The sequence below is a fragment of the Aythya fuligula genome, chromosome 3, assembly GCF_009819795.1.
Source record: "Aythya fuligula isolate bAytFul2 chromosome 3, bAytFul2.pri, whole genome shotgun sequence".
Taxonomy (NCBI): Eukaryota; Metazoa; Chordata; class Aves; order Anseriformes; family Anatidae; genus Aythya; species Aythya fuligula.
The window spans coordinates 39772102-39786443 of record NC_045561.1 but is presented as its reverse complement, the minus strand read 5'-3'; the positions used below and the strand labels follow the sequence as shown (position 1 = coordinate 39786443).

The 14342-nt window shown below is 36.2% G+C and overlaps 1 protein-coding gene across 4 annotated transcripts in view; it reads left to right on the top strand.

Moving 5' to 3' along the window:
- MTA3 (metastasis associated 1 family member 3) overlaps positions 1–14342 on the top strand; it is a 139950-nt gene that overhangs the window by 86631 nt on the left and 38977 nt on the right. For all 4 annotated transcript variants that reach the window (XM_032183669.1, XM_032183671.1, XM_032183670.1 and 1 more), the window contains exons 15-16: positions 8299–8385; positions 13095–13241. In XM_032183669.1, coding sequence (XP_032039560.1) covers positions 8299–8385; positions 13095–13241 — 234 coding nt within the window. The remainder of the gene's footprint in view (positions 1–8298; positions 8386–13094; positions 13242–14342) is intronic.

The following is a 14342-nucleotide window of genomic DNA, read 5'->3' as shown; positions in this document are numbered from 1 at the left end:
AAAAACAGAACATTTTGGAAAGTGCTGGCAGGATCGGGGGAGGGTCCTGAGGGTGGGAGACATATCAAGTGAATTGACAGAGGGATAGTCGTTACATCATTCACTTACAAAAAACAAAACAAAACAAAAAAAACCCTGTCATTAAAAATCCCATGGAGGACCAATGTTGTGACAAAAGTCATGCTTCCTACTTGGCAGTGTGAAAGAAATTTGCATTTATGTTGTTTGTTTCTTTTGCTAAGCAGGGAGTATAGAACAATATGGGGTTAGTCAAAGAATAAGGAGCATTACTGAGGATGCATAAGAACTTGGTATGTAATGCAGTGATTTATGACATGATCAGATGGGTGATAATAGCCATGATTATTATTTCACCATAATTGCATTTGCTGTCCATTACAGTTTTAAAATTTTAGTTTTAAATGAAATTCCATTATGCTTGTTCTTTTTACAGCCAAAACATAAATAAATGATTAATTCATCAATAGTATGACAAAGGGTTATAAGCTGCAGATAGCAACAGTAAGTCTCTATGTTCAGGTGTTTCAATTCTGTTCCAAAGCCTAACAAAGTCACTGAGTATTCGAGCAGGTTTTGTACCTGTGCTGAGCACGTCGTTTTACTGACCAAACAACTTGGTTATCTTTCAGTCTTCATTAATACAGTTCTCAGAGCAGGCACTTAGTATTCCAGAACAAGCCATGCTGGCACACTGTCAATTGTAGTAGAATTTAAGAGAACTCTTTAGAATCTAAGATGTTGGTTTTATAATCATGTTTACTAGATTAGCGTTAAATGTTTTCCCAGAATACTTAACTGGGATGCCAATGATGTCAGTGTTATTTAAAAGAAATTTTCTCCTTAGAGGCTTAATGTCTACTTTTGAGTATTTTTCCCTTTTAACACCAGCTGTTTCTCACATGCAAACCGTTTACCTACTTCTGCAGACATCCAGACCGTGATGACATTTCTGTTTGTTGCCCTTATTTTTGTTGTCCTATTGGCCATTTTCTATTTTCTTTCAAAGCTGTACAAGTGAAGAGCAACTTTGATATTTAAGGAAATCTTATGTCCTAGAAGGAAAAAAAAATCCTAGAAGAATTGCTTCCAAGGCTAGACTATACTTATATTTTTAGCCTTTAGTACAAAATAACAATTATTTTCTGAGATGAAAGTGTTGTACCTTTCTATTTATATAGTTGGCATTGAATTCTACTAAATCATGGAAGAAAATTGTTTGAATTAGTTTCACCTGAACCTTGAATCTTTTATCAATATCCCTATTTTTCTTACTTCAGTGAGTACTTTCGCTGCAGTGCATCTTTCTACTCCATTAGAAAGATCAATCTGTTGTTTAAGGAAGAGGAAGAAAATAGAAAACTAAAGTCTTTATCCAACTGTTAATCATCAAAGTAGAAAAGATGTTACATACATTTCTCAACTTTTAAAGCAAAGGAGTGAAAATCCGAGATTTTCAACAGTGGAGTCATTATTGCATCAGACTAGGAATGTCATGACTTCTTCATCTGTTCCATTCACTGAAAAAGTGCCACATCAGATTATCATCAAGAGCAAATAGATTTTTTTTTTTCCTGTAGTTTCTTTCATTATTCATTTCAGGTAAAGTAAAATCTGGACCTTGCGGTGTTGTCTTTTTCAATACTGTTGCTTCCTCTTAGACATAACAAATCAAAAAGTCATAGTTGTTGATGCTTTCTAAGCAAAGCATTCAAATTATTTTGTAATAGTGGTAACCACATCATACCTCATTTAATTAACTTTATTCATGTTTCTCTGTGTGTACATGCACACGCACACGCATATATTCTGTTTCAGAAAATCTCTATAGAACCATATGGTAGCCTTACCTGCATACAGTTTGTGTTTCGTCATATCCTTATTCTGGTAAAACCCATTAAGTAGATCAATAAAAATTAGTCTTTCTAGCTTTGTTTGTCTACTTGCATTTGGTGATGTGCTTTTGGTGCACTATGTAGATTTTTGTTATAACTAAATAGACTCTTTATCTGAATGCCTTGAATTCTTTTTTAGTGATAGCTTGATGTATATCATTTAAAAAAGAGATACGTAGCAGTGATAATTTCACTTGTTGAAAACAACTGAGCGGTTACAATACTGAATGAATTTTTGTAGGTTAGAATTTTGAATGGTTAGAATCATGCTTATATGATAACCTGGCCAAAATAGCGGGTTACCCATGATATGATCTGACATGAGATAGTTAAGATGTCCAAGACCCGATTAAGGATTTGGAATTTGTTTTCCACGTTCATGTGCTGAAACTCAAATCTGATTTTATAGGTGCTTTGTAAGAATGACCTCATTCTGTGTGTGTGCAGAACTGGTGCTGGGTAATGTAACTAGATTTCACAACTGTGTTGTGAAATGGCACCATATCAACATTGTTACATACTTGGGAACCCTAAAATCTAAATAAAGAAGGATGGTAGGGCACTCTAACCCAAGCACTATACCACATTTTATGCCTTCTTAGTCTTTAGGCAATTTGTTGAAGTGCCAGGTTGTTGATGAAAGCAATTCCCAGTTCTGAGAAAGGAAGTCTGAACAAGCTAGTCAGAGCTTGCTCCTAAAATAAATCGATCTTTGCATTCTGCCTGAACTTACCTGCTAATACTTCTTTAGTCTTGTAGGGGCATGGAAGCTTTTGGGAACACTAATCTCAGGTCCAACCATATTTTAGGGAGAAAAACTCAAAAAGAAAAAATAATTTCAGAGCATTTATTTGATTCCTGTAATTTCACCCACATCATCACCCTCAGCCCATTATGTCCAGTAGCAGAGAACAAGGCCCGGTTCTGTATTCTTCATTCCTTCAGTTAGCACAGAGGATTAAGTTTTTCTCATTAGTGAACAATGTAGCATGACCCCAGCTCGGATGCCAGCAGGAGGTAATGGAGAAAATGCATTCACGTCTCAGTTTAAACTACGGATGGCCACCAGAAGGTTGATAGCATGGCATCTCCTGCTAGGAGTACAGTCATCCATCACAGGAATCTCAGACTTTGTTCTGCCCAGAGATAATAGACTTGCATTAGTTTGTGACCATAAACTTGTCTGATGGATTTTCAGGAATAATTAGAAATTGGTGAATTTCAGTAAAAGGAAATTCCCTTGTTCTGAATCAGACAAAATATCATTCTTTTCAGCTATTTTACTTTTAGAAAGTTATACAAAGTAATCCTGTCTGTGGTAGCACTCTTAATTAGAGGAAAGTGAAGTGGGCATTCTTCTCCTGGTGGTGACTGACAAGATCTGTCTCCAGTTTACAGGATTGTTGATGTATGCTTGGCAATGAACCATGCATCTGTGAACATTAAGACCTCAGCAAATAAGGATTTTAAGGTGTCTTTTTTTTCTTCCTCATGTATAGTTTTATCAATAGAACTATATTAATTATAGTAATTTAACTTTGTCTACACTGTCTATACAGATGTGATTGACAAAATCTTTTCAGTGGACGGTATTGCATCTAGAGTTATCTGGAAATGTATATAATGTATATGATCGAAAATTATGCCTTTAAATTTGTAGATTTAATTAACCATTTGGTACATGGTACTGTTTATTATTTGATAATGACAAACAAGAATTGAATAGAATATGCAAAGATCTTAGTGATTTGTCTTTGTAAGCAAACAGTCCATGCTTACTGACAAAACACTGTCCATTCATCTGAAGTAAGTAAGACATTTACAGGTCTTAGGTCAAAGAATTTCTTGTTTTCTTGATTTTGATAGCTGTGGAATTATCTTTTAGCTGTACCTAGAATTAAAATATTTACTATAATCTTTAAATATAATTTGTGCCAGATAGTTTTAGCCAGTAAAATACAATAATGCACTAGATTTTTTCCAAAGTTTCCAAGAAGAATAGAAATCAGAGAATATATTCCATAAATTCATTAGTTAATCTGAGTTTTGACAGCAGTATGTTGGAATGTCAAAGAGAAATAACTCACAAGTGAGAATCTGTAAACTGAAGAGGTCTACAAACCTAGTGAACAAAAATATTAAAACCCCTTTCAGATCTAAAAGAACAAGCCTCATTCACTATCACCATCTTCATAGCATACCGGATTTTGTTGTTCTCTAATATTCACAACAGTTATCCCTTTTGTAGTTTGAGAACTTGGTCTGTTTGGAACCTTAGAGAATCCATTTCACAGTGTGAGTCAAAATGTCATTCCTGTAGTTTTACTAATTGTACCGTGTTCTTTTTAGGGTTGTGGTGTCCTGAATTACATGCAATAGGGATAATTACATTACAATTACCCCTATTACAAGATAGGGATTTCCCTTAATTTTTGAGTATGTCACATGATGTTTTCTGTTTTGCTTGCTCTTCCTCTCATAGTAATTTTTAATATTCTGATTTTAATTATTTTTAGGTGACTGCTTTTGAGTATTATCTAGCTATTTGTAGAAAGCTGTTGACACTGACACCAAGAATTTTCTTCTGCATGGTGATAGGTCAGAACCCATATCTATATCTGTGTATTAGTCATTTTACCCCTTAAGAATCACTTTACATTTATTGCTTGATCCTGCTGGTATCCTTTGTAATCAGCTTTAGTTATGATTATGTTCAGTAATTTATTATCAGGAAACGTAATTCCCTCATCACATCTTTTTCCAATTATTTCAACATTGAACAGTGCAGATCCTTTTGGAATTGCATAGAAAATTGCTTTTAATCAGGGACTAATCCCTGACAAAACCATCTCTCTTACATCATAGCAGCTGAACAGCAACAGTCTTTTGTGATAGATTTTGTCAAAAGCTGTTTGAAATTCCAGGTTGGGCGATGCCAGATCAGCTGCATGTGTATGTGTCATGATTCCTTCAGAGGATCCTGGCAGACCCCTGATAGTTGCAGGTGCTGTTTTTCAAGATGCGTTGGTAGGAAGAGACCTCGGGATGTCTCTAATTCCACCACCTGCACAAATCTTAGGTGCTTAGGGCCTTTTGTCAAGCTCAGCTCTGTATATCTCCAATCATGGAGACTCCACAGCCCCTCTGGGTACCTGCTCCGTATTTGACCAACCTCATGGTACTCAGTTGTTTCCTTACATCTAGCAAGAACTACCATGTCCCAGCTTGGGTCTGCTGCTGCAGGCAGCAATAGCCTGCTGTCCTATTGCCATGTACCTCTGAGAAGGGTCTGGCTCTGTCTTCTCCACGCTCTGCAGCTTGGTAGTTGCATGTGGCAGTCGGTCTCCCCTTCACGCTCCCATCTCAAGGCTGACTGACCCAGTTCTCTGTACATCCTCTACTCAAGCTCCCCACCGCTGTGGTGACTCTCCAGTGGCAGGGTTTGCTCCAGTATCCCTGTATCTCTTAGTAGTGGGGATCCCAGAACTCGACAGAACATCTGGATGTGATTTCACAACAGCCAGGTAGAGGGGAAGGATCAGGTCCCTTGCCCTGCTGGCTGCACCCATGCTAATAATGCCCAGTATGCAATCGTCCTTGTTGCAAGGGCATGTGGCTGAATAATGTGAACACATTAAACGTGTTTTCCTTTTACAAGGTCACTGTTGGCTCTCTTTGTGTTTCCATATTTGAGCTGTATGCCTCTATTAATAGTTCAGCCCTTTTGCCAGTCTACAAAGCTACTTAGTGAAGAATGTTATCGTGTTTGCCCTGTTTTTGTTCTCTTGAATGGAGAGGAGTTTAAGCAATAGCTAAACACCAGCAGTGTACGTGCTCAGCAGTTTCTTTTTGGATGAATTCCACCTGGTCCTGAAAACTTGTTTCGATTCGTTAATCAGTTTGTCTTGAATGTTTCCTATGAACACTTCAATGTGAAATAGTTCCCACACTTTCCTAATATAAGGGGTTTTGAAAGTGAGCTTGTTGAAATTTCCCAGCAGTGAGCATTGTTACATAGAATTAATCCACTTTTTCTGCAGTGCCTTTATCTGTCTGGCGTATTTTCATCACACCTTGATCATCTCCTATTGCTACAGACACTAGCATGCTTCTTGCCTTTGATGTCTGAAAAAAACCACCATTAGATATAATACTCAAATTTTTGACTTTTTTTTTTTTTGAAATGCCTTCTAATTTCTCTCTTTTCCTTACTTCACTAATACTAAAATTTTTAATGTTCACATGGAAACCCATATTTGATTTTAGGATATTTGTTGTTGTTGTTTTTCACAACTTTCTGTGTAAATGTTCTGTCTATGGTATTACACATGAGGGTGATACAGAAATCACAAGGATTGTACAAATAGTGCATAAAGATCATAACATTTATTATATTTTTCATGGGAATCCATATTGTGCATTAAAGTCAGCTGTTGTTAAACATTGTTAAACATGTTTGACTGATAGCGGTACTTTGGAATACTGACCAGGGACCTTTGGTGAACATGTTTTGCTTCAAGAAGGTAATTTTTGCTTTTTTTTTTTTTTTTTTTTTTTTTTGCAGTCTGTATTCTCAGTCAGCTTATTAATATCTCACTGTGATTCAAAGTCTTTTTTTTTTTTTTACAGTGAAGACATTTAGATGGAAAAATTTCTTGCTGATTACTTCATAGTCAATGCTTTCTTATTCCCAAAGTAACTATAAAATATTCACTGTAGACCCTGTGCTTGTTTTACTAAGGGAGACAGTGGAGACATATCTTTCTACTCTGTCACTTAAAATATTTCAAGAGTTGTGGAGTATTAAAAATACTCCAGACACTAGATTCAGTGCATTTTTTTCACTGAGCACAGCAGCACAGCATATTTTGTTTTATTAAGAAAAAAATAATGAGGTACTTGGAATTTCATGTTAGATTCCTTAATATAGTGAAATAAATGGTCTGCTGGGTGTAAAACACCTGTGAACAACATACTGAAGTACTTATTTCAGTCATTGCTGTGGTTACATGACCTGTGTGTTTTATTTATTTATTTTTTTCAAAGAGTTGGATAGAATCTGCAGAGATTGTAAATTTTGTGTTTTTCCTCAAACATAAATTGTTCTATAGTGTCCATTCATGCGTCTGTGTACTCATTCCCTTGTGTTGGATTGAAACACAGGAACATTTTGGTAAAACACAACATGGATACAAATTGAAATTATAATTACCATAATTTATTTGTAATACCTAGTTCCTGTAAAGCTTGTTAGAAAATGCAGATGTGTGTGTGCAAGTGACACACATACAAAGAAATGTGCAGCTTGTTGTCTGTACATATGAGAAGTAATTCCATGTAAGAGAATGCTAGTTCGACAAAACCAAAATACAAATGTGGTTTTGTATGAAACAGAGTACCTATGTTCTAGGAATACTGTGTGTAGGGATGTTTTATGTGGTTTCAGAAAACAGATGACCCATTCACTCCAATGAGTTTTAAAAAGATAGTTTAGTTCCAGTAATCTGGAAACTGCTTAACCTGGTGTCCTGTGGATTTTTGCCTTAGGTTGATTGATTCTGCTCCTCAAGTGTGAATCTTTTCTTAATAACCCTTCTGCACTGGGGGTTTTAGGAAGTCTGTCTATGTATTCTTGGTGCCTTTAAATGTGTGAGTTCATAGTTTTAGCATCAAATTGAGGTAGTTACTGAGCTGCTTACTTTTTGTTTGCTTTGCAAGAAGCTGCTAACATTGAGACCTTTGAGCTCTGTCATACTTGGTTACAAATGGGCGAATTTATTCACAAGTTCATAGTAAGGTTTTTTTTGTGTGTCTAAGATTTATCATGCCACAATAGAGTGGAACAGTCTGAATCACTGTACCATGGGAGTAATTCATGACAGAACTCAGGCTTCAAATTTAAAGCCCTCACAGTTCTATGTTACACCATTTAGAGCCAGACAAGCTTGTAAAGAACAATAAAGTGAAGAGTTCGGTGTAAATTCCTGCTAATAGCCAGAGCTGCTTTTATTTTACTACGCATGTTTTCATTTGTGTTTCATTTACCTAGCTGACTTTTTGCAAAATGACCTTGTAGGCAAAAAATATAATGACATTTGTGTTAGAACTTATATTAACTTTAAAAATAATTGAAAGAAAAAATCATAACATCACTTGCATAAATGAATATGTAGCCTGCTTTTAAATATCTACATAAATGAATATGTAGCCTGCTTTTAAATATCTATCGTTATTAGCATTGATGAAAAAAGAAGAATATGTGCTAAAAGGGGAAAAAAAATCAGCCAAGAAATTTGTGTTAAAAACTTGAAACTGGCTGGCATGTCCTAATCACATTTGTAATGGTAAAATGTTTAAACTGAGTTTTATTCTTTGAAATTCTCAGATGCCGATCGACATTGTGAAATTGCTGGAAATCCTCTGAAGATCAAAAGCACCAGAAAGCCACTATCATGTATCATTGGGTATTTAGGTGGGTATCTGCTTCCAGAGAAAAATGAGTCAAATGATCATTCAGTGTTTACTGATAGAAAATTTCTATGTGTAAAATGAGAGATTAAACAAGAAAACTGTAAAGTGAATAAATATTCTGTTCTGCTACTCTATTCAGCTGCAAAACTGCATGACTGAACTTGGAGAATCTGGGCAAAAGGCTTTCTGATACTGGTTTAAAATGGCAGAGTGAAACCTGATGTAACTCACAATGTGAAAAATATTACTTAAAACAAACAAACAAACTCTAAAATGGGAGATACACAGTATGCTCAATGCTGCTTTGCATCTATGCCTCTTGAATCCATATGTAAAACTCCCATGTACTGAAGGAGCAGACTTCAGCTACACAGACACTTAATTTGATGACACTCTTAATTGGATAAAATAATAATAATAATAAATAAAAAAAAAAAAAGTAAAGAAAAAAGTAAAGAAATCTGTGCTGAGATTATAGCCAAGAGGACAAGGTGCTCACATAACATAATGGGGAGAGGAGAAATTCTAGTAATTTTAATTTGCTATTAAAAATGAAAATAGTTCTCTTTGTAAGGAGCTGCTACTGACTGTTAAATATTTACAACTAAGAGATGAAATACCCTAGAGGATTTTTATTCATCCTGAAATAAATATAGAAATCAATCTATTGATCAGAATATGTGAGTAAGTCTGCAATATAGTAACACCATTCTACAGTAGTAAAGATAAGGATAGAACTAGATGGTTTTCCTCAAAATTTTAACCAACAGGAGTTTGTACTACAACAAAGTAATCAATAACAGTTGCTTCACTTACTGAAATAAAAATCAGCTATTAATGTAGCTTTGACAGTTATTCCAGATCATGAAGTTTAACAAAATCCAAACTTCAAAAAAATGGATAATGAAGAATTAACGGCCCCTGTCACTGAATTTTGATTCTCCTACCCTGCAGTTAAAGAAAAAAGCCACTGCTAACTTCCTACATGCACCCTGGTTGTGTTAGGTATGCTGTCATGGGAAGGAATGAGAGGTTTGCTCTGAATGACTGGGAAGAACTGTGGTTGTGGTAGGGGATGATGGTTCATCTAGTTGACCCCTTTTGGGTAGCCAAACGAAGAAAGGACACCATCAGTGTATGAGAAGATGCTGTATGTTTTTAGTGTCATGTTGTCTAGTCTGAGAGAGATCATATTAGTACCTCTGAAAGCGCGCTTCTGTAGATTTAGTGGGAATAAATGAATTAACAATGTCAGATATCATTGTGTGTACTTAGGTGAAGGTTTCATGAACAAGATTAATGCTGATATACAACCGGTCATGTCATAATAATAATCATAATATTAAGTATCATGTAATAATACACAGCCCACAAACATGCTGGAATACAGTTAACAGCATCTCGCAGGTTCAACTCTTATTGAGCCCTACTGGTAAGGCAGAAAGGATATATCAATGCCCTGCACATTGTGGGTCATTGCTTCCCTTTATCTCTGTTCTGCTTCTTGGCTGCCGGTTCCACAGGTGAGATAGGTTAAGCATTAAAAGTAAGCCCTGTCCTCGGGAGAGGTAGGGTTAATCCCCTGTAATCTGTTCAGACTTCACTGTGCTTACTAAACAAACCCCCTAATGTGAGCCTCTGGCTAATTAAATGTCCTATATTGCCTCTTGGTTATGAGGAAACCAGCCTAGCATTTCCAGCTGGGATGCATACTGAGGAGAAGAGATGAGAGAGATCCAACTGCTTAAGCACCTCTGGAATTCAGGCTGCTTATTTAAGTGTCTCAGCAGGAGACTTCAACTTTTCTTTGTTTGCTTTGGAGATATATATACACAAATTATATATTATATATAGATATACATAAAAATTGTATATATAATATTATATATATATGTTATATATATAAATATAAATATATATCTATATATATTTACCTTAGTGGTGTTAGTGGAAATGGGAGATGTTTTTACAGTTTTTATTGCTATTACTTGAGGCTGCAAGTTGGTCTCATAAAAATGCCTAATATGTTGTTCAGGTATTGTTTCTTCCATTTTATTTTTATTTTAATTTCAGAAGTGATCATAGAATCTGAATCTGGCCAACTGGTTATTTGTTGTGTGCCTAAAGGGATAATTTGGATTATTTGGATGATATATTTAGTTCTCTAAGTCAGGAGAAGCCGCAAGTGGCTAGGAGATTTACAGTGGGGAAAAAAAAAAAAGTATACTAGGCTGTAGAACAAAGGTGGTAGCAGTAGGACTAAAGGATTCCTAATTACTATTGCAGTAATTCAAGACAATATAAAAATTCAGTCAAAAACCCTGAAATGCCTCACTACTTCAGGCATGATGAAGCAGTTAGTTAGAAAGTGCTGTTCTACAAAATGTGCAAATATTCGAAGCAAGTCTATAGGTAGAGGTTGAGAGTGCATGGTGTAAAGACCCTAAAGTAAAACTTTGTTGAGAAGTGGTCCTGGCAGTTTAATTAAGTTCCTTTCTAGAACTTAAAGGGAGAACTTGGTCCTGCTACCTTCCTCTGCTGCAAAAAGAGAAGGGATTGCTATTGTAGTAAACTGAGGATTAGTGACCTCCTTCCTCCTGTTAGCATAGCCTGGAAATACAGAATTTTATCCCGTATATGCTGTAGAGAGAAGGAGTTTGTGTTCTAGTCTGTTGATACAGCTGCTGGAATTATTGTGGTTGCTACTGGAGCTCTTTGGCAAATAAGATAATATTCTAGTAGTAGTAGCCCAAAATGTTAATAATTTCCTTCTGAAAATTGAAATATGTTGCCAAATGAGCATTTTAGAATACAAATCCCATATAAGGAGATATATATATATATAATATATATATTCAATAAGAGCACAAATCTTTCTACTTTCTAAGGTGAAACTTCAAACTGAAAGAGGGTTCATAATATGAAGCACACTTCTATTCCCATTTTAGTAAAAAAGCAAAATAGACTCCTGTTCTCTACACTATGAAAAATGGGTGATGATGCTGTAAAATCAGCCTTACAGGACTGCCTTTAGGCAATTACCAGTGTGTTAGTTTTATGTTATTCTAACAACTACTAATGTGTTATCCTGCTTGACTCTTTTTAATCAGAATCTCTTGAAGCATCTTGGATAAGACTATTCATGATTTAGGAGTAGGATTGCATACTGTGACCAAACCACTTGTTAACTAGTTAGGCATAGTCTTTCCTAATTTGAAGATTGTTGGCGCTGTGCCTTTCTGGCATTCTGTTCCCACTGCATGTTCTGGCAAACTCACTGTGGCCATCATCACTCCTTTCTACCTATTTGGATATGGATGAAACTGTTTGGCTCTCCCACCTTCCTTTTAATGCCTTTTAAAGGTTATTGCAACTGCCTAAGTGTTGTTGCTGTGCATCGGCAAGCTCCTGGTGTAGGTGGGTGGTTTGAGTTCCTGTAGACTGGTTGTGAAGGCTTGCTGGGAGAATGGGCGTGTGGTGCCAGGCAGGTGTGTGCTCCGATAATGAGCTTTCTTAACACTTGTGGAAGAAGAAAAATCAGCTCTCGGAGTGGACTTTGACTCCTGTACAATCATATCTGTTTCTCCTGGGTGATAACTGAGCAGCAGAGGGTGGGGGGGCCTTCCCCTTCAACACTGAGCCTCCTTTTATGTGTTGCATATACCTACCTCCTGCACTTTATTTTATACACAGAAAAACAGAAAGAATCACTCTGAAGAGTACAAGCCTGGGCTACAAAAGTATTTTATTTTATTTTTCTTACTCCCTGCAGACAGCTAGCTTCTGGTTTGAAGGCCAGCCCCTCTGCCCACAGGGCTTCACTCTGCAACCAGCAGGGGACTCGCGCGGCAGGCCTCAGCCCGGCCACAAGATGGACAATGTTGTCTGTCTACTGCTGCTTCTCTGCATCTTTTGACAACTTTATCTGGCAGATTACTGGGAAATTCTCATACAGCTGTATCAGCTTTTGGCAATTGCAGCAGCTACCTGCTCTAAGGTGCACTGGGCAGATGAATTTCAGTGCCTCTTACCTTTCTTCCATCAATGAAATAGTCCTACTGCGTGAACTCTTAGATCCTCTGGGACATGTGAAACCCTAATAATGGGTATTAGAGTCTGGCAGTACTTGGGAAATCCAGTGCAATCTTGACATTTTTGGTTGTTTCTGCTGCGATTAGTGGGGTAGTTTCAGCTCCAGTCTTCTGCTGTAGCTCATTCCCTGACTCTTGAATATAGCAACTTATATGTGGGAGGATCCCTTAAAGTTTGCTCTTGTGAGAGAAAACATTGAATAACTTGAGGTTTTCTAGTGGTTTCACTGTTGTAAAATGTTTTTATTTGCTTGATTAAAAATCTGTAGGTGTGTAGCTCCAATACAAAACTCAAAAGGGAAGGAAAATGCAAACACTGAACTGTTTCAGTTTGATCTGTATTATCTCTTCACCTGTGAAAACCTTACACATCTACACCATTGTAGTAAACTCAGGCAATCTAAAACTAAATAGATTTTTTTTCTTATTTGGAAGGACAAGTATGAAAACTTGTGTTCAAATTGTTATTCAAGGTCCCATAAACACATTTGTGCTGAAGAAACTTCCATTTCACTAGAAATTTAAGTGTAAATTTTGTAAGCTGAGTGGACTGAAAGTTTTTTGTTTGTTTGTTTGTTTTTTATAAATCACGTATTTCTTTCTCTTTTGTCTTAAACAGAAATTCATCCTGCAGTAAAACCCAATGTAATCAGATCAACATCAAGCCTTCAAAGTCCAAGTGCAAAACGACTGCTTGCACCCTCCAATCACTCTTCACTAAGTATTTTGGGAAAGAGAAACTACAGCCATCATAATGGTCTTGATGGTATGTGTAAAAATATAAAATCAATAAGTTTATGAATTGCAAAACTTTCTGTGGGCCTAAAATAAAGTTTTGTGACTTTTCTGTGGGAATATGGTTTTAAGAAATGACATAAAATAAGGGGGTACATTCTGACAAATGTAAGATATAGATAGCATATTTATAGCATTGATTCTCAATGCAAAGAATGATAACGCGTATTCACTGAACATGGGTATCAATTAATACCATTAATGCCATCTCTTACAAAAACTATATGTACCATTTTCCTACTAATCTTTCTACTCTATAGGAGAGATCAAGAAAGGGATAAAACAAATTTGGTGAAAAGGGAAGGATGCAATGAATGCTTTATTTTGACTTACTGCATTTTTATTTGAAGAAATATTTTGCAGAGATACGCACTGCCTTTCCTGAACTCTTTTTGTGAGTTGTAACTTTTGTAAGCAGTTACCTTATTTGTAGTGCAATTCATTGTGGTGGTTGGGACTAGAAATCTGAAAGAAGCTAGACTCTGAAATAGGCTGTTCCGGACATGACTGGCACAAAAGACATGCTGTTTTCATGCTTCACAGGGCAAGGTAGAAATGAGAGGGACTCATTTTAGACAAGATAATAGAAATAGTATTCCAGATACTGGAAGGAAAACTCTATCCATTATCTTCCCATAACTATCATATTTTTCTGTCACTGTCAATGTTATTTGTATCTTGCAGTGCAAATACCTACTGTACACTTAACAATACCTAGAAATAACTGTATATTTTGACAAAAAGTGGTTATTTAATATATACAGTAAGAGGATCTCTTGGACCTTTGCTCATTGTGCAAACAGCCTTTACACAGTAGGCAAATAACATGCATGGCAACACAAGCTATTCAGTGGACCATGATGATAACCGTGTGACTTAGATAAAAAAGATGATGCATAGGCATATAGGCATAGGTATAAAAGCAGAGCATTTCACACAACAGAATTTTTGCTGTGGACTTTCATTCTTAAGTTCTGTAATGTCAATCTGGTACTTATTGCATGTAATTATGAAAAAAAGCTGCTTTTTTCCCCTTCTGGGAATGCTACTCATTAGACTGGATTCTTTACAT